General features: G+C 42.3%; 1 protein-coding gene and 1 long non-coding RNA gene across 2 annotated transcripts; both read right to left on the minus strand.

The window, feature by feature from the left end:
* Positions 1-13,613: 13,613 nt before the first annotated feature.
* On the minus strand, positions 13,614-14,548 carry LOC116538408. Its single transcript, XR_004263631.1, has 2 exons — positions 13,922-14,548; positions 13,614-13,882 (listed from the first exon to the last, which is right to left on the minus strand). It is a non-coding gene; the product is annotated as an uncharacterized LOC116538408 (long non-coding RNA).
* Positions 14,549-18,059: 3,511 nt separating this feature from the next.
* Positions 18,060-20,321, minus strand: CRP (C-reactive protein). Its single transcript, XM_032260789.1, has 2 exons — positions 20,124-20,321; positions 18,060-19,884 (listed from the first exon to the last, which is right to left on the minus strand). The coding sequence occupies exons 1-2, from the start codon at positions 20,188-20,190 to the stop codon at positions 19,274-19,276; spliced, it is 678 nt and encodes a 225-aa protein (XP_032116680.1). The 5' UTR covers positions 20,191-20,321; the 3' UTR covers positions 18,060-19,273.
* Positions 20,322-21,444: the final 1,123 nt, after the last annotated feature.

Here is a 21,444-nt window from a genome sequence, read left to right on the forward strand (position 1 = left end):
AGTACGTATGACCACCGAGGTACAGATGACCTGTCAAGGTAGTTTATAGTTCTAAAGGAATATACATTTGCACAGAAAAGAACTAACATAGCAGACCTGAGGGTGCTACCATTAGAAACGTCTACTGATGAGCCTAAACTTTCCTTTTGCCATAAGAAAATGCAAGAGTGCTAAAAAAAAAAAAAATATCGCAGGCACTTAATCTCAAGTTATTGAAAGCATTCCTCTTGACATTAGGAACACAAAATGGATGTCTACCATTTTGTGTTACCATTTTCTTTTAAGTAAAGGTACCAGACAGTAGAATGAAACAAAAAATGATTTAGGAGTCCATACTGAGATAAGTAAATGAAAGAATAAATGAGGAGAAAATAAAACTTTTCACTTGACAGTAGAATGTCATTAATAAAGTAGAAGGAATGATGGAATTAGAAAGTGATCGTCTGATAAACTATCACAGTAATAATCAATCCATCCAAAAAACATAGATGGATGCCATAACTAGTAAGTGAAAGTCTGATAGGAAATGATACATTTACCTAGTCTTAAAGTATCTCCTTACTACACAATTATTAATTACAAGAAGTTTAAATGGAGAAAAACTGATAAAATCACTTTAATCAAATGATCAAATGATGAGAAAAGTCGAAATCATGTTCCTCTTGATAGAATATAATGAGAAGAAAATAGCCCCAATTCTGTGACAATTCTGCCAAAAATTCATAACCTGAATCTAATCATTAGAAGACATTAGATAAACCTGAACCAAGGAATGTTCTGGCTACAACCTTCAGGTGTTAACGTTTTTGAGAGTTAAAAAAAAAACAACTGGAAAGGATGAGGAAATGCTCTAGAAATCAAAGGTGACTAAAGAAACATGACAAGTCACTGCAGTGTACAATCCTGGTTTGTATCTTTTTGCAATAAAGGACATGATTGGGACAATTAGTGAAAGTTGAATGGAACATGGAAATTAGGTAATGGTGATGTATCAGTGTTAATTTCCTGATTTATGGCTGTTTTGGGGTCATGTAGGAGAAGGTCTTTGCTTGAATTACACATTAAAGTATTTGGGGATGATGGGGCATCATATCAACAAGTTACTCTTAAATGATTCATCAAGAATATTTTATATAAAGTTTCAAGATGGCCACAGCTAATCTATGGAATTAGAAGTCAAAATGATGATTACCTTTGGCTGGAGAACTGTGACTGGGAAGGGGTTGCGGGGCTTATCTGATGTCTTCTAATGATTAGATTCAAGTTATGAATTTTGGGGCAGAAATATCATAGAATTAGGGCTGTATTCTTCTCTTTACTAGAATTACTAGATCTGGGTAATGGATCCACAGGTATGTTTGGCTTGGGAAAATTCACCAATCTACATACTTGTGATTTCTGCATTTTTCTTATGTATATTACACTTTAATTTGAAAACCAAAGAGGGCCTAGCCTCCTAAACATCAATAAATCAGCACGTGTTTAACACACACACACACACACACGTGCAACAAACACACACAGCAGAAATCTATCAAGAAGCTGATTGTGCTGCAACATTTTCTACATCCTTGAGAAAATTCACCAACATGTATACTGCTTCTTATTATGTGTACAGCATTTGAAATACTTGTATCTCTTTGAAAAATTTAGAGATCTGTAGTGGTCTGCAACTGTTAGATCTCTCCTGAAGCTATCTGATCCCCTAGCTATCCCATATATTCTTAATAATCTTTTAATTTCCATTTTCCTACCTGCTTTATTCACAGAAGCAAAGTGCTGAAATAAATGTGGACTCTGTCTCTGGACACTCCCTCCTTTCTCTAAGGAGCAAGCTATCTCACATTTATAACAGCCCATTCTGCAAGCAGAATTATGATCTAATGACCCCTTGCTCTTTAAGTATTTTTCCATCCTCTGCAGAATCCGAAGCATTTCTTTGTTGTTGCTGCCTTCTCTAGAATTAATTAATTCATCAAATATTTATTGAGAACATACTATGAACCTATACCATTCCAGAAACCAAGAATACAATAGGGAACAATGTCTCTACTCTCATGGAATTTACAGTCTGGCAGAGAAGGCAAACTGTAAAGAAACAACAATTTTTTAGATAGTGATATTTGGTTAGAAAACAGTAACAGGGTTCTGATCTGAGACAGAATGATGTGAAGCCAGCCAGCCACATGCGGCTCTGAAGAAAGAGTGCTTCGGGCACACAGAACATATGCAAAGGCCTTGAGATGCAAGCAAAGCACGCATATTGAGACTCACTGCTATACAAGTTCCAGGGGACAGTGATTTTTCTGATGTGGGCATGGGGATGTTGCTGTTTCTGGTTTTACTGCTTATCCAAAGCATCTAAAGCTAGTGCCTGTCACATCACAGGCATTCAATATACATTTGTGGAAGAAGTGATCAGACAAAATGGCAGAGGGGCTGGAATTCGAAGCGTGATGTTACAAGGGCAAAGGTCGGAAAACACAGGGCCGCAAGGACCAGGTAAAGGGTCTGCAATTTATACAAAGCGCAGTGGGGAACTTTTGCAGGTTCTTCATCAGGAAGAGATTTGATCTTACTTACATTTGAAAAGATAATTCTCCTTGTTTGATGGAAATGGGGAAACACTTCTTTGAACCCAGCTTCCCAGCAAAGGGCCCGTTGACTCCAACTTTAATGCTGCATGGTGAGTGCTTCCATTCTTTGCTCTCAGGGGTCCAGCAGCAACCACTGTGTCCTGGACTCAGCTCCTCTCCAGCCACCACCTTTCCTCAGATTGAGAGTTTCCAGGCCCAAAGCAACTTGGGCTATTCAATGATACAGAAAGCTTTCCTTCCTCTTCTTTTCCTCAGAAGCAGGATCGGACATGCTTCTTCTAATGCTCCACTTCCTTTCTCTCCCTGGCTCCTCCATTCTTTTGAAGGGAGCCCTGTTGCTGCTGGGCTTTGAAAGCTGCAGCCAGCTACCCCTACAGATCCTGTTCCTCTTTCTTTTTTTTTTTTCAGATAGAGTCTCACTCTGTCACCCACACTGGAGTGCAGTGGCGCAATTTGGCTCACTGCAACATCCGCCTCCCGGGTTCAAGCAATTCTTGTGCCTCAGCCTCCTGAGAAGCTGGGATTACAAGCACACGCCACCACTCCTGACTAATTTTGGTTTTTTTTTTAGTAGAAATGGAGTTTCGCCACATTGCCGAGGCTGGTCTCGAACTCCTGGCCTCAAATGATCCACCTGCCTCAGCCTGCTAAAGCGCTGAGATTACAGGCGTGAGCCACTGAACCCGGCCAGATCCTGCTCCTCTTACCGGCTATGGAGCCAATGTGGTCTGATCACAGGATCTTCCTTTTCTTTTGAGGAACTTTCCTTTCTCACTTCTGAGGAACCGGAAATGGAAAAGGAGAATAAGATCTTTTAAGTGGATTTTTATCCTCCACACGTTTCTGATGTCCTAAAAATCTGAAAGAGAGTTTTCTGAGTACATGCCAAATTCTGAAGCTTCTTCACCCTCTCGCTGACTCCTCCGTGTGTCTCTCAATCAACCTGTTTCCTGCAGCCACAGCATTCTAGGTATAGGCCTTTCAAATTCTCCCCTTATGCTTTAACTTTGTGATAATTTCAATGATTTTTTTTTCCTCCAGCACAAGCTGACACATTCTCCCCATACAATGAGGTGTTCCTTCTTCATTATCTACCCACTTGATGGATCCCTTCACCATACTGAGGCTCTGGGTAATTGAAATCGCAATCACTAACAATAATATTAGTCATAAAGTATAGGTAACACGCATTGAGCACTAGCTTGTGCAGTGAAGTGGACCCTGTATTATCCCCATTTAAAAGATGAGGAAACCTGAAGAATACAGCATTTAAGTCATTTTCCTAAGGTCACCCAGACATTGTAAGATGAAACCAGGATCTGAGCTTAGTTAGTCAGATTATTTTAACCCTTGGGGGTGAGATGGAGCAGGGACTCCACTTAGGAGCCTGCCAGCCCCCATCCATCACCCATGTGTGAAAATAAAGGAAAATCTTGAGCTCCTTCAAGGGAAATTCCATGTATCTAGCTAGCCCTGAGAAGTAAATAAACAACTTGATACGCAAGAAGTCAATAGTAGCTTAAAGCAATACAAGGAAATTAGAATCACAGGATGTTTTGGTTCCCCTATAGAAACTAAAAATAACATCTTAACATATGTTCCAGAGTTGTTTTTCAGAAACCCGACCCCCCCACCAAATGCCATTATCTGAGGTCTCCGTGCCAGTGGATGGCTCAGTGCCAGTGGATGGAAAATGCCATCTTCCTCAGATGACCTCAGATAGTGGGGAACCGGTCACTGAACACTGACTGCTGCTCTTTGTCCTAAATTTCTCCCTGAGAGGCTTGAAGAAAGTCATGCCCACAGGCCAGAGCTCAATACTTCTGCTGACCCCAAGTTTTTAGACAAAGCTTAACCAATCACATATCAGAACATTTTTGAATCCACCTATGATCTGTGGCCCCTTTTTAGGCTGAACCACTGTATGGCCTCCATGTATTGATTTATGACTTTGCCTGTAATCTCTGCCTCCCTGCCTTTAAAATCCCTTACATGTAAGTCATCAGGATGTTTGGGCCTTAGATTCTCCTTGCTTGGCATCCTGCAATAAAGGCTTCACTTTCTCCCACTGCAAATCCTGTTGTCAGCATTTGGCCTTGCTTCACCAAATGGGCAGACCCAAGTTTAGTTGAGTAACAGGGGTAGATAAGAAAGGTAGGCTTTAAGAAACTGCAAATGAGCCATACAAATGTACAGATTATGCCTCCAAAGCCCCTCTTTGACTCCAAACATAGTAAAGCATAGAGAGAAATAGGATCTAGTTCTGACTTTTAGACCCCAGCAGCAACAACACAAAGGCCAAAGACTCCATGTATCAGGACTCAGTTTGTTTCGAAGTGAGCCTGCCCCAGCTCCTGAAGAACTTCACAAGGTTTAGAGTTGGAGCTCCAGGACAAGTCTGCCCTGGCTCCAAAAGTAAACCCATCCCTGGTAATGAAAGACTCTTTGCACTCTCTGTGGGAGACTGCCCACTGTTACTCCTCTTACAAGTCTGAAGTCCTGCCCAGGCTCCACTCTGGCTGTTTGCAGGTAGAGAATCTCTCCATAGAGCAACTTCCCTCTCTCTTTATGGTACTCTTAGAGTTTTCAGGAAATTATATCACCTCTTTGCCTGTTTAGAATAAACTGAGAAATAAATTCTCGAATAAGAGTCACAGCATCAGCTTAGTGGCTGGCAATGCTGGATTTGAAGGACCCAGGTCAGACCTGAAGGGAACATGGCCTTCCTGAAATTTTGCCCCTGCAGATCCAAGCTTCAGGACAGAACTGCAATGAGAATCTCCACTTGCTTCATACCTGGTGAAGAATGAAAGATCCCAGAGCCCCAGAGATAGCTGTCATGTATAGGTGACCTTGGACCTCCTTGCTGTAAACCAATGTATATCAGACGTGGGACATTCCACTAGTCCCAAGGAAAGGAGCTAGCCAGAGGAAAGGGAAAACTTCCTGGACTATTGCCTCCTCCAAATGAACCCAAGACCTGATCTTGTCTGATGCTGCTGTTGTTAACTGTGTCTTCCCCAGCAATCTGAGTCATTCCTTCAAGAGAGACATAAAGACACAAATATGAAAAAGTACACCTGGGAGAGTCTGTGATGATCAGCAGAAATTGACGGAGGTGGGGAATGTGTTAGTTCATTTTACATTGCTATGAAAGAATACCTGAGGCTGGGTAATTTATAAAGAAAAAGGGCTTAATTGGCTTCAGTTCTTCAGGCTGTACAGGAAGCCTGGTGCCAGTATCTGTTTCTAGGGAGGGCCTCAGAAAGCTTATAACCATGGTGGAAGACAAAGGGGTGCCAGTGTGTCACATGGCGAGAACAGGGATGAAAGAGGGAAAAGAGAGATCGCAGTCTTTTAAACAACCAGATCTTGTATGACCAAACTGGGCAAGAACTCACTCATCCCTAAGGCGATGGCACTAAATGACTCATAAGGGATCTGCCCCCATTATCCAAACGTGTCCCACCAGGCCCCGTCTCCAACATTGGGAATCATATTTCAACATGAGATTTTGAGGGGACAAACATCCAAACCATTTCAGGGGATCATTTCAAAGGGGAGTTGAAAGAGGCCAATCTTGGGGCTGAGTGACTCAAAATTCCTAGCTTTACCCAAGTTCATCAGCCAGCTTTCAAAGCTTCCCAGGGAGCCTAGTTGTAGTCAGGTAGGCGGAAAGAAGACAAAAAGAACGCACCCGTCAAGCTGTATTTGAATAAATAGTGAGACTAAAAAGTACTAAAATAAAAAAGAAAATTACCTAAAGCATCCGAAAAATGTATGTCAAAAAAATTTAAAGATTAATCACAGGAAAATTTAGATAACTTTAGACAGTAACTGCACTAAACTTTTAAGTAAATTGAAGAAAAGAGACACGATAAAAAATAGTTGAGAAAAAAAAACCATACTAAATCTAAGAAAGAATTTAAGGAAACTCAAAAAGCATTGCAGAATTTTAAACGGCATTACAAAAAGTAAGGATCCCAATATGCAAAGCAGAAAATAAATCAGTAATAAGGAAGAGAGATTTGAAAAAAATAAAAGTTTAAAATATAAGGATGCAGGACATAGAAAAAAGTAACCTGAGTGATGATAAACAAGAAAAAAAAATAGAAATTTCACCTAATAAAGACAGGTCAGCCTGAAGAAAGAAAATACAACAAATTAAACAACAACAAAACATGTCTTAGATTTCTTGAATCTTCAAATAGAAAGGATTAAAAAATTAAAGATAATTCTAATTTATAATGATCACATCCTAATGGTGAGGGCAGAATGCTGGGAAAACTCTATTCCTGTATTCCTTAGTTAATACAATAAAGCACAATAAACTATGGTAGGTATATGGATAACAGCAAATGAAAATATTGGCAGAACTATAATTGGACACACACTGTCTTTTTTAGGAGAAAAAGCCTGGCTCATTTCCTCTTAGACAGACATAAAGGCAACAGCTCTCAGCTTTGGCAGAGCATTGGAATCACTTGAAGAGCTTTAAACACATGGATGCTTGGGTCTCACCTCCAGGAAATCAGATTTAATTGGCCTAGGATGTAGCCTGGTGATGCTAAGCCATGAATGGGACCCTCTGCTCTATACTGGCCCTTGTGTTGATGAAAGCAGAGTGAAGAAAGAAGGGAAATACAGGACCCTTAGGGTAAGAAAGCCACGTATGCAGGACAAAAAGACCTCAGGGCCAGAGTCAGGGAAATGTCAGGTGTAATCCCAGGAGGAAACTTTGAGACATGCAGCCGGGCCTCAGGGTCACAGCTGGGGCTTGGTGAACTCTTCACCGTGCACTTCATATGTCAGTGTCTGCCAGTCCGGGACATTAGGACTGAAGGCCGCGCCAACATAGACGGCATTAATCTCATCTGGCCGTCTAATCTAATATCTAATCTCACAAAGTCCCACATGTTCACATCTCCAGTGTCTCCCACCAAGGACTAGTTTGTGTCAAAGCTCCCACCGAAGGAATCCTGCTCCTGCCCCAGGATGATGCTTGCCTGTGCCCCAATAGTGTATCTCTTCTTCAGACTCCTCCTCACCAAGGGCTTCCCATCCATCCAGAACTCCATAACCCCTGAGGTGGACTCCATCTTACACGGAGGTACACAGTGCAGGAGAACCCCTAAGAGGCTTGAAAATTATCCCAATTCCACCCATGGATGTGCTGTAGCCTCCAGTCTTTTCTTTAGAGAGGAGGATTCATTATCTAGTCCTCATGGCATAAGAAAAAAAGGCTATGTTCACAGGTCAGGTGCATATAGACATGGAGACACACAATAAAGGCCTTGAGTGCCTTCTTTAGCTCTGCAGTGAGGATCACAATGGGATTGTCTGACTCTGGAAAAACACAAAGCCCTTTTTGTTCACATCTGTAGGCTAGAAAGCAGAGAGAGAAAAGGTCATCAGTTAAGCTTGTCAGACCACAAACATGTATTCCTCACAACGTACAGAGAGATTGGACTTAGAAACCACAGCCTAAACTCTGCTCCAGGCCACAACCTCTCACCCATGCTGGCCCTTTTCCCTAACATGGCTTTGCGCAGTCATATTCCCAGGAAAAGATTTCAGCCATCAGCAGAAGCAGTGCCTCCTGGTCTGAGGGAATGCACTGGGACGCTTATGAAGACCAGGAAACTCCATGTTCCTTTCCTGCTATTGGTGTGCCCGGAATTTAGATCATTCTCTTGAAAAAAGTATCAGTGGCTGAGATTCTGGGTTTGGACATTTGAGATCCCTCTGTTTCAAGTCTGCCCCACCTTGACCTCATATGTGCAGTAGTCAGGATGTTTCAGTTGGTAAATGATTTTCCAAAATTGCCCCCTTGGAGCCATGAATCAAAGCTCTAAGAGCAAAGAGAGCAAGATAAATCACAAAATGAGAGATCAATATGGGTTATTTATTAGAGAGGGCATGGTGCCTGCTGGTGCGCCAACAGCTCTGTGTGGCATCGCCTGGTGAATTAGGACAGTCACGTTCTGAGAATTCATTCTAGGGAAATGATGTAAAATATTGGGAGGGGGAGGTTTATTTCACAAAGACAACCATTTAATATTACTTAGAACAGCAAACAGTTAGAAAACTGGGGCATGGTTAAGTAAACCGTGTATGTCTACATCCACCAAATAGAATAGTCAGCCATTTAAATGTTAGTGGTGAATTTTATGTTATAACATGTAAATAAAAAGGCTTTTGATAAAAGAAAAAATGGCAGACTTGTATATACATTATTTTTAAAAGAAACAACTATTTTAGGGAAAAAAAAGTATAAGGAATGCTCCCAGATAGTTGTTCTTATTGTAATAATAGAATTATGGAGGATTTTTTTTCTTACTAAGTTTTCATAATGTGGTTGTATTGCTTCTAAAATGAAGTGTGTATGTGTGTGTGTGCGTGTGTGTGTGTGTTTGAGATTGTGTGTGTGTGTGCAATTAAGAAGCAAGGAAAGAAGAGATGAAGATGCATTTTATGAATAGAACACCCAGTCTCACTGTGGTTATTTGGCTTTATGCCCAGAATGTCTAAAACAGAGCAAGATCAGTTAGACACCCTGAGGTATATACATTTGGTACAAAGTATTTTACAGTATATTAATTCCCATATAAGACATCATTTCATGCAAAAAAGAATCTTGAGCTTAGATGCTGGTAAGATGGCCAAATAGAAACACCTCTGGTCTGCAGCTCCCAGCAAGATTGATGCAGCAGGTGGGTGATTTCTGCATTTCTGACTGAGGTACCCAGTTTGTCTCATTGGGACTAGTCAGACAGTGGGTGCAGCCCACAGAGGGTAAGCCAAAGCAGGGTGGGGTGTTGCCTCACCAGGGAAGTGCAAGGATTCAGGGGGGATTTCCCTCCCCTAGCCAAGGGAAGCTGTGAAGGGCTGTGTACTCTGGCCCAGATACTGCACTTTTCCCATGGTCTTGGCAACTTGCACACCAGGAGATTCCCTCGGGTGCCTACACCACCAGGGCCCTGGGTTTTAAGCACAAAACTGAGTGGCTGTTTGGGCAGACACCAAACTAGCTGCAGAAGTTTTTTGTTTTTTATTGTTTTTTTTTCTTTTTCACCCCTATGGCGCCTGGAATGTGAGCAAAACAGAACTGTTCACTCCCCTGGAAAGGGAAGCTGAAGCCAGGGAGCCAAGTGGTCTAGCTCAGAGGATCCCACCATGGAGCCCAGCAAGCTAAGATCCACTGGCCAAATCCACTGGCCCAGCACAGCAGTCAGAGGTCCACCTGGAACACTCAAGCTTGGTGGTGTGAGGGGCATTCACTATTGCTGAGGCTTAAGTAGCCAGTTCTACCCTCACAGTGTAAACAAAGCCACCAGGAAGTTCAAACTGGGTGAAGCCCACCACAGCTCAGCAAGGCTGCTGCAGCCAGACTGCCTCTCTAAATTCCTCCTCTCTGGGCACAACATCTCTGAAAAAAGGCAGCAGCCCCAACCAGGGACTTAGAGATAAAACCCCATCTCCATGGGACAGAACACCTGGAGGAAGGGGCAGCTATGGGTGCAGCATCAGCAGGCTTAACTGTCCCTGCCTGATGGCTCTGAAGAGAGAAGCAGATCTCCCAACACAGTGTTCAAGCTCTGATAAGGGTCAGACTGCCTCCTCAAGTGGGTCCCTGACCCCCATGTATCCTAACTGGGAGACACCTCCCAGTAGGGGCTGACACACACCTCCTACGGGAGAGTTCTGGCTGGCATCTAGTGGGTGCCCCTCTTGGACAAATCTTCCAGAGGAAGGAACAGGCAGCAATATTTGCTGTTCTGCAGCTTCCACTGGTGATACCCAGGAAAACAGGGTCTCGAGTGGACCTCCAGGAAATTCCAGCAGACCTGCAGAGGTGGGGCCTGCCTGTTAGAAGGAAAACTAACAAACAGAAAAAAAAATAATAACATCAACAAAAAGGACATCCACTCAGAGACCCCACCTGAAGGTCACCAATATCAAAGACCAAAGATAGATACATCCATGAAGATGGAAAGAAACCAGCACAAAAAGGCTGAAAATTCCAAAACCCAGAATGCCTCTTCTCCTCCAAAGGATCACAGCTCCTCACCAGCAAGAGAACAAACCTGGATGGAGAGTACGAGGAACTGACAGAAGTAGGCTTCAGAAGGTGGGTAATAACAAATACTTCAATTTAAAGAAACATGTTTTAACCCAATGCAAGGAAGCTAAGAACCTTGAAAAAAGATAAGAGGAATTGCTAACTAGAATAACCAATTTAGAGAAGAACATTAATGACCACATGAAGCTGAAAAACACAGCCCAAGAACTTTGTGAATCATACACAATTATTAATAGCTGAACTGGCCAAGTGGAAGAAATGATATCAGAAATTGAAGATCGACTTAATTAAATAAAGTGAGAAGAAAAGATTAGAGAAAAAAGAATGAAAAGAAAAAACAAAGCTTCCAAGAAATATGGGACTATGTGAAAAGACCAAACCTACGTTTGATTGGTGTACCTGAAAGTGACAGGGAGAATGGAACCAAGTTGGAAAACACTCTTCAGGATATCATCCAGGAGAACTTCCCCAACCAAGCAAGACAGACCAACATTCAAATTCAGGAAATACAGAGAACTCCACAAAGATGCTCCTCGGGAAGAGAAATCCCAAGACACATAATCATCAGATTCACCAAGGTTGAAATGAAGGAAAAAAATGTTAAGGGCAGCCAGAGAGAAAGGTCAGATTACCCATGAAGAGAGGTCCATCAGACTCACAGTGGATCTAATTAAACTAAAGAGCTTCTGCACAGCAAAAGAAACTATCCTCAGAGTGAACAAGAAACCTACAGAATGGGAGAAAATGTTTGCCATCTATTCATCTGACAAATGACTAATATCAAGAATCTACAAAGAACTTAAACAAATTTACAAGGAAAAAAAACAAGCAACCCATCAAAAAGTGGGTGAAAGATATGAACAGACACTTCTCAAAAGAAGACATTTATGTGAGCAACAAACATATGAAAAAATGCTCAGCATCACTGGTCATTAGAAAAATGCAAATCAAAACCACAACGAGGGACTCCATGTTTGGGTCCCCTTCTACAAATATTCCCTTTGTGGAAGCCATCTTTCTCTCTCCTGGATTTCCCCTTGGAGTCCCTTTCCACACTCTCTCATGGAAGTCTGTCTTCCCCTCCTAAACTTCATCTCTCTCTATTCCCTTCCACTTAGTGTGGAAGCTGCTTTCCTCTCCTGGATTCCATCTTTCTGGATTCTCTCACTCAGTGTGAGAGTTAGCTGTTTATCTCTCCTTCTCCAGTTTCTGTCTCTCTCTCTAAATAAAAATAAATAAATAAATAAATTTTTTAAAAAACACAGTAAGATACCATCTCATGCCAGTTAGAATGGTGATCATTAAAAAGTCAGGAGACAACAGATGCTGGAGAGGATATGGAGAAACATGAATGCTTTTACACTGTTGGTGGGAGTGTAAATTAGTTCAACCATTGTGGAAGACGGTGTGGCAATTCCTCAAGGATCTAGAAATAGAAATACCATTTGACCCAGCAATCCCATTACTGGGTATATACCCAAAGGATTATAAAGCATTCTACTATAAAGACACATGCACACATATGTTTTTTGTGACACTGTTCACAATAGCAAAGACTTGGAACCAATTCAAATGTCCATCAATGATAGACCGGATAAAGAGAATGTGGCACATACAAACTATGGAATACCATGCAGCAATAAAAAAGGAGTTCATGTCCTTTGCAGGGACATGGATGAAGCTGGAAATCTTCATTCTCTGCAAACTAACACAAGAACAGAAAACCAAACATCACATATTCTCACTCATAAGCGGGAGTTGAACAATGAGAACACGTGGACACAAGGAGGGGAACATCATATACCGGGACCTGTCAGAGAGTGGGAGGCTTGGCGAGGGTTAGCTTTAGGAGAAATACCTAATGTAGATGATGGGTTGGTGGGTACAGCAAACCACCATGGCACATGTATACCTATGTAACAAACCTGCAAGTTCTGCACATGTATCCCAGAACTTACAATATGATTTTAAAAAAGAGAATTTTGAGCTTATGTCATCATGGTCTCATCATGAGTTTTCCCATTGATATCCAATGAGAAATTGATGGTACAGGTTGCATCTCCGTTGACTAGGAGAACAAAATAACATGTGGATAGCATACTCTAAACACACAAGAAAGAAACGACTATTACAAATGGTACCTTTCTGGACTGGTTTGTTTTTTAATGATGTACAGTTTTAACATTTTTAAATATCCTTTTTCAAACTTTTCGCATCTGTTTTTTAAATTATAAGACTGGCTTAAAGTAATTGCTCCAAAAGCGTTAATTCTCTCATTCTAACCATTTGCCCAATAAAAGGTAGATGTATAATTTAAACAAAAAAACAATCGTATAGGTGAAAAGATTGGTACAAAGAAGGAAGATGTTTTTTCAATACCAAATTGCCTTCTTGTTAATATCCAGGCTCCTCAGGTAAGTTAAAATAATGCAGCTACCAAAGCAATAGGAGAACACTGGGAATTTTATTGATTTCGTGGAGCCTACTACATTATAGGAACTACCTCCAAAATGGATATGCTGTAAAGAAGACCTAAAATTGAAAAAGAGAGAGAGAGGCAGAGAGAAATAGAGATGGAGAGAGCGAGAGCTAAAGCAAGAGAGCGAGAATGAAAGACCTTCCCACAAACCATTTTACAACCCACCCCGGCTCCAGTAACCTGTCCGTGCAGCTCTGTAAGTGTTTGCAGCATATCACAGAGCATTGAATGAACTTATCAGGAGAGAAGCGTAATAAGCTTGCAATGCAACCTTTACCCTTCCGTCAGATATGTTTCTTTGAAAAGCCTCTTCTCTCTTCCTCTTACATCTGTGATGCTCTGATAAAAATACTTAAGGATTTCAGCTTTTCTAAATTTCTTGGCATTTGGTTTCCCCACACTACAGAGATACAAAGTATCAAGTGGGGAAAAAGAAAAACACTCTAAAACAATGTTTGTCATCACTGTGAGGTTTTATTGAATAAATAAGAACACACTAAATACAGAGCTGTCACTTTATTTAATCCTAGAGCTACAACTCCACACTCCAGTGCTCAAATGGAGTTTGGTATGGTCCCCTGACTCAAACTGAAACCACTATAACATAAGAAAATGAAGAAACAAGGGGCATATCCGTCAGAAATAACCACATGAACGGTCAGGGACCACAGCTGTGACTCTGCAATCTTTTCTAAACTATCACTCACCCTACAAGAGTGGCACCTCTTTTCTAAACTACCACTCGCCCTACAAGAGTGACACCTCAGCCTCTGTTGTTGGAGACTTGGCTGTACATTGTAATCACTAAGCTTTAAAAATCATGATGCCTGAGTCTCACCACCAGGTAATCCAATGTAATTATCTGGTTATGGCCTAAGCAACTGGATTTTTGAAAGCTCTCCAGGTGGTTCCCATATTCATATCAAAGTTGAGAACTGCTAGCCTAGAGAGTCCCTCGTATGATTCTATGCCTTTGGTGAATGCCACTAGGATGTGAAGTTGCGTCTAGGGGCATGCGTGACTGTAGAAGAGATGGAGGTCGGAGGAGAACTTTGACAATTGTATTTATGCTAAGGCTGAATAGGATTTCTATGTGCAAGCCATTCTCCTAAGCACATAGGACAAAATAAAAAGGTAGGGTGATTGTCAGTGGACCCGCAATGGTAGCTAACGCCGAACATATGGCATCCTGGAATGGCTTTCCCATAAGAAAAAAATACACACCCCTACACCCTCCCACTTGCACCATGGGTATAAATGCAGGGTGTAAGTTTCTGTTGCATGTGGCAGTAGAATACAGTGGTTAGAAGCATAGAGTTGAGGGCCAGGCGTGGTGGCTCACACCTGTAATCCCAGCACTTTGGGAAGCTGAGGCAGGTGGATCACGAGGTCAAGAGTTTGAGACCAGCCTGGCCAAGATGGTGAAACCCCGTCTCTACTAAAAAAAATACAATAAAATACTAAAATTAAAAAAAATACTAAAAAAAATAACGGGGCGCATTGGCAGGCACCTGTAATCCCAGCTACTCGGGAGGCTAAGGCAAGAGAATCACTTGAATCCGGGAGGTGGAAGTTGCAGTGAGCTGAGATCACTCCACTGTACTCCAGCCTGGGTGACAGAGTGAGACTCCATCTCAAAAAAAAAAAAAACCATAGAGCTGAGTAGCCAGGCTGCCAAGGTTCAAAGTCTACCTCTGAACAAGTTAATTCACCTCTCCAAATCTGTTTTCTCATCTGTAAAATGAGGACTATAAAATATTACATACCTCATAGAATTGTCATTAAGCAAGTAAATATCTTTAAAAGACTTAGAACAGTACCCGGCACATGGTAAGAGCTCAGTAAGTGTAAGATGTTTTTGTTTTGTTTTGTTTGTTTGAAGACTGTGTGTGATCTTCCCTGTGTGATTAAGCAATTATCATCCTGGGGGCAGTGATGAAACTTTGTGAGATCTATTAACTGTGTATAAAGGACATAGGACAGAGGGGTCCACACTGAATGAGTCCTGAAAGAATGTACCAGAGGAAGGCCAAGGGGATGACCTGAGTACAGATGCACTAGATGCTTCGTTAAAGGTGACCACCTGCCCACAAGCTTAGTGGGAGGCAGGGATGTCCCTGAGATAAGAAATCTGAGCTGTCAGGAAAACACTAAAATGCTGGCTCTACAAGCACATAGTATAAAAGGGCTTGTGATCTTGCACATTCCTGAGTGCTAACCCCAGAGAATCTACTCGAGGAGGACTGGGGTCAATGAATCCATACTCAAACACCCAGATGACAAGGATGCCTGTAATCAGCAGACTATAAGTTATCACTGGGCCAGGCGATCCAGGAAATTTGAGCTAGGAGTCTCCATTTTGTGAAGGAAGAGGCTAACAAGCTCACTTAACCTGCATTCCAGTACAGAAGAAATGAAAAGATGCATAGATAAAATAGAGGCAGGGAGCTGAAAATAAGGAATCCAGGCAAGTTATGACAACCCATCTGAAACTACCGGGCAGTTGTTCTAGGATAAAACTACCTAGAAATCAAAGCAGTGCTTCTCTTTTCCCTGGGATTCTAGTGATCAGAAATCCATATTTTGGAAATTTTTTCTAGGTGGTGATAGTGGTGGTGGTGTTTAATCATCTAGAGTTATTTGCTTTCTTTGTCAATCTTTGCTTCCCTGGGGCACATCAAATAGTGAAAGCATGAGGAGAATATAGCAGATTTAACATTCTACTTATTTTGTAGGCTGAGGCTCCAAATCCATTTCCATCAAATCCCAGCCTCGCTTTTGAGGCAGCCTGTAGTCCCTCCTCCAGGGCCTGGATAGACCAGCTCTCCCCACAGGGATGGCTTCTCCACTCACCTGGCCTTACATGCAGCCCATTCTTAACCATGCTCTCTCCATGACCACCTCTTTTTGGAGAGTGTGCAAGGTCTGTTGCCTGGCCAATGAGCTAATATTTATTTCTGACACAGGGAGATTTTAGGTTTCTATGTTGCATCCCACATTAAGGCACTTACATTAGGATCAGGCCTGGCCCTAATGCTTATAGCAACATGGCTATTTTCAGTTCCAAAAAGAACGTGTTCTATCAAGTAGCAGCCTCCATTATCCCTGATTCATAGTATTGGTCTACTTTCTCTTATTTGGCCTATAAATGCGCTACAATATCTCTTCAGGCACTGGGCCACCACCCCTCTTTCACCTCGTTTCTATTATAGGTTTTATAGACCATTTGGCCTTACATCTCTTTAACTCATTCCTTGAGGCCTGGTTCTATTTCTGCAAAAATTGGATGCATAGTTCCTACTCTAACAGAAAACCGGTGCTGATGACGTGGCTTCATTAGTATCAGCTAGAAGTGGCCACGGTGGATGCTTGATCTTACTCTCCATTTAACACACAAAAAAAGCATTGCTTAGAACCAACATGCCCACATCAGAATCATCTTTTTTGGCAGATGTCATCTAACATTTAATTGGATTACATCTGATAGCTCTTTATGGTATGACAATTCACCAGTTACCTGGAAATACATTTTCCAACAAGATTACATTGAAGTATCCACCAGTAGGCTAAATTGCTTAAATTTAAACATCCTACAAATGCTTTGTTAATATTTTTTAACGTTCTCTGAATGCAAATACCAGCTGTTAAAATTTTCCTGGCTCAAATTATTAAGGCCAGAGACTGTCCACTAGACCACATATAATAAGATACAAGTAATTGAATTCTGAAGAAAATATTAGCTCAACCCACATCCCTGGGGAGTTGGGATGGCCTTCTATAATTAAGACATATCTGGATTATTTAACTGGAAAAGAGTGTCAGTCCTCTCTTTTGCTTAGCTGAATGTGAGGATGGATGGATCTGCCCGAATTGGACAACAGATAACATTTGCACTCTCATTTTTGTCTGAGAATGTGTCCTTAACTTCTATGCTTACAAATGGTCATCAAAAGTCAATGAGAGAAGTCAATATTCATAAATAATGGTTTCAAAGATGTGTTGTTCATCTTTCTAACATTCTAAACTTAATTCTTAGTCAATGAGAAACTTCAACTACTGCGAACTGAGACAAATTCTACCAAGTTGTATTTTTATGGCATATAATGAGCCTATGTTTATGGATATAATACAAAATGGCTTAATAAAGACAATAGCAGAAAACTGCTAAAATAGTTTACCATGTGCCAGGCACTGTACTAAGTGCTTTGCTTACATGATTTTCTTTGATTCTTATAGCAACCCTTTGAGCTAATTACTATTTCTCCTGTTTTGTAGGTAAGAAAACTGAGACATAAAGAGATCATATTACCTAGGGTCATATAGCTAGTAAGTTGTAAAGCCAGGATATGGCCTAGGCAGTCTGATTCCAGAACCTCTGTGCTTCACTAGCTTACCATACGCCTTCCCTAGATAACCATTTAATACACAGGAAGCCCCATCATTCATTCCTGGCTGTGGTTTCTAGGCAGTAACTTCTACTGATCACTTAGTACTGAAAGACCATGTTGAAGGACACTTCTGGTGGAAGCCAGCAGCCGTCATCTTTGAGGGGTCTGTTTCTACAGAGAACCTGAATGAACCAGGGCAAGTGCATTCCAGTCACTGAACCTGGCAGCAGATTGATGGATCGCAATGATCTTTAGCTTTTGTTCCTCAAACTGGAATAATGATAGAATGAGAGTATTAAACCCCCCACAACTGGCACTACAGGAATGGCCAGCTATCTCAAAAGAGGGAATGTGCTTGTCAGAGGCAATCCCTGCAGGGGGCTCTCAGACAGGTTAGAGTGCCATGGATCTGTCCTGTAATGGGCAGTGTAAACTTACGCAGACTTGGTTTCAAAGGTCATCAGAGAATTTAATCACAACCGCGAAAGCAACCATCAGAAAACAGCTTGGACTCACTCAAGTTAGCAGGGGCTTTATTGGCTTATGGACCTAGGCAGTCCAGGTGTAGATGTGGTTCCGGACAGGCTGATTCAGAGGCTCTATGTGGCCAAGGCTCCATCACATATCAATCCCTGGGCTCCTCCATTCCCAGTTTGGCTTCTGTCCCCACAACCTCTCTCCATGTGGCAAACAAAATGGCTACTGGTGGTCGCAGGCTCACGTCCTCTCAGCTTGGAAATCCAGCAGCAAGAAGATGTCTCACTCCCAAAGTCCATAACTCAATCCTTGGGAAGACTATAATTGGTCCTGCTAGGAACATTTAATATCCAAAAACAACCTCCAGATAGGGAGCTGGGGAGATGGGAGATGGGCTACTCTGACAGGACGCCCTGTGTCTCACATCCACTCTTGCATCCTGGGTATATTGAGAATTTCGGGCATGAAGAAGGAATTCAAAGCCCCACAAGGTTCATGTGGAAAGTGGGGGGTTCCCAGAAGAACCATAAAATTAAGAAAGCACTGCACTCAAGCAAAAACCATTTTCATGCACGTTCGTGGCAATAACAACATATTATACCTCATGCCTCATTTTGCTCTGGAAAAAGGCAGACCTTCTCTGCTCGGGCAATTCTGATGGCTTCTCCAGTGTGCTTTGAGAATGTGGAGGAGATCTGTAGTGCTGCTGGGCTTTCCATTTCAGGAGACCTGGGCCCAGCAGTTCCATGGCATGATCATGAGCACTCTGGACCCAATGCGGAGACCTGGCCAATGTCCTGATTCTGAGACTGAAGAACCCTGTGAATGTGGGCAATGCCCTCCTGCTTTCTGGAGGTCCTGGGCAGGAAATTAAATAGAAGACCAGTACTTCCTTCTCAGCTCAGAGATGTTCTTGCCTTGTGACTTTAAAAACAAAAAAAATCATTTCTCCTTTCTGGGTTTCAGTTTTCTCATCTATGTGAGGGTAAGAAATTAACTCCAAGATCTGTCTGACTTAAAAAGAAATAAAAATGAAAACAAAACACCTGAAATTCTGATTCTCCTGGACACAGCTTCCCAGCGTAGTTCACGAGGTCCCAGGCCAGACGCTTTGCCTGTGTTCTCAGGTGCTGAGGAAGGCGGAGCAGGCCTGCAATGCGTATAGGGGAACAAAGGCCCAGAGACAGAGATGTGGGGCCCATGTGGTGTAAAGAAACTGGGAGCCACCTTCAGGACCCACAGCCCAGCCTCACGGCCACAGCTGGGGCTTGGTGTACACTTCACCGTGCACTTCATACTTCAGTGCCCGCCAGTCCAGGACATTAGGACTGAAGGTCCCGCCAGCATAGACAGTGTTAATCTGATCTGGTGACAGCACAAAGTCCCACATGTTCACACTTCCAATGTCTCCCACCAAGGACTGATTTGTCTCAAAGCCCCCACCGAAGGAATCCTGATCCTGCCCCAGGATGATGCTTGCCTCTGTCCCCACAGTGTATCCCTTCTGCAGACTCTTCCTCACCCTGGGCTTCCCATCCAACCAGAACTCCACGATCCCTGAGGCAGATTCCCAGCTTGTACAAATGTGTACTGGAGCTGTGACTTCAGGAGTCTCGAATAATACTTCAGGCCCACCCACTGTAAGAGTGTATCCTCTACCCTTAGACCAAAATATGAGAATCTCATTAGCGTGTTTCTTGGTGGCATAAGAGAAAATGCTGTACCCACGGGTCAAGGACAGTTCCGTGTAGACTTGGAGGCACACAGTGAAGGCTTTGAGAGGCTTCGTTGACTGTGCTTTGAGGGATACATAGGAATTATCCGACTCTTTGGGAAACACAAAAGCCTTTGTGGACATGTCTGTGAGACAGAAAAACAAGTAGATATGAGAGGTTTCTCAGATCACAAAGATCTATCCCCTCACTAACTTATAGAGTTTAAGATTGAGAAACTGACCCCTTCCCCAGTTACACACACATACACACCACACACACACACACACACACACACACACACATCATGATGAATCTTCCACTATTCTGTTCACCCAACCCCATACCTCAGATCAAATCTCTCCCAATGCCTGGGGTGGACCATACCTGTCTGGCCAAAAGCATGAGAGAAGCTGGTCAAGACCAGGAAGCACAGCAGCTTCTCCATGGTCATGCCCTGCTGCCAGTGCTATAAGGATCTGAATTCACTCCTTTGGAAAAGATGTATTTGGCTGGAAGTTCAAGGGCTAGAAGTCCTAGATCTCTTGCCTCAGAGCTACCCCCTCCTGCCTGGATTTATATCCAAAGCAGTAAGGGAGTTTATGCCACTTTGTAAATGATTTTCCAGCATTGCCTCCTGGGTCAAGCGTCAGGGCTCCAGGACGGAGGAAAGCAAAATCATTCCAGAACAGAGAAATCAATGTGGGTTATTTATTACAAACTCCAATGACTACTAAATTACCAATTCTTTGTGACAAGAAAAATGAAGAAACCTCCCAGGGTTTCACTTTGGCTATCTATCCTGAGAAAATAACGAGAAATGGTAACATATTAAACGAGTGGCCATCTGGATGCACATGGTAGCTGCCTCTCCAACACCTACTTCAGCCCAAATCACAGAGTTTCACGAAGGAAACCTGACAGCTTCTGGAGATGGCCCTGATCACTAACCCCTTTCATAATCTGCGTGTTTACAGATTACGAAAACAAACATGCCCTTCCCTAAGCCATGGACACATTTTCTCAGCCAATTGAATATATTTATTTAGAGCTCTCTAGACATTCTGGCACTAAATGATGGTCCTGGCAGTAAAAGTCCAGTGAAATGTTTGCCTAATCACAGGCATAGCATTATGTCAGAGTTTCTTCCAATAACATTTTTCTCTGAATATGTAAAGCTTCCAGCAGGAGTCTGGATAAACTGATTCTACTATTTCCTCTGTTCACAAGATTCAAGTAATCCCTTCACACTGTCTGACAATCTTACTACAGTTCCCTACTTAACTCACTCTTCCAAATGACTATGATGCTTCTTCTCCTTGCTCCTCAAGTCTCATTCATCCTTTCACTCAGCTGATGAACTCACTTTTCGTTGAGAAATTAAAAGCCATCAGAAAAGAACCACCATATCTTTTGTAGCAGAGGCTTCTAGCCACTCCGCAACATCCATTCTCTACTTTTCACAAGAATAACATTTTTACCTGGATGCTTAGTCGTCCCCTCAAACACCAAATTTCCCAGCCCCCACTGTAGCTTGCAGTGGTGTGATTAAATTATGGCCAGTGAGATATGAGCAGAATAGGGACAATCTCTAGGCTGTGCTCTTTAAGAAAGGTATGTGCTTTCCCCTCCCACTTCCCCCTTTTTTCCTTTGGCTAGTATTCAGTCATGATAGCAGGAGATGGAACAGTTCTCTTTCAGGTCAGCA

The sequence above is a fragment of the Sapajus apella genome, unplaced genomic scaffold (genome assembly GCF_009761245.1).
Source record: "Sapajus apella isolate SASKATOON/1434 unplaced genomic scaffold, GSC_monkey_1.0 scaffold119, whole genome shotgun sequence".
Classification (NCBI taxonomy): Eukaryota; Metazoa; Chordata; class Mammalia; order Primates; family Cebidae; genus Sapajus; species Sapajus apella.

Coding starts and splice junctions, on each gene's coding strand:
- CRP (XM_032260789.1), bottom strand. CDS start 20,190: ATGACCATGGAGAAGCTGCTGTGCTTCCTGGTCTTGACCAGCTTCTCT. Junction 19,885..20,123: donor TCATGCTTTTGGCCAGACAG/GTATGGTCCACC, acceptor TCTGTCTCACAG/ACATGTCCACAAAGGCTTTT.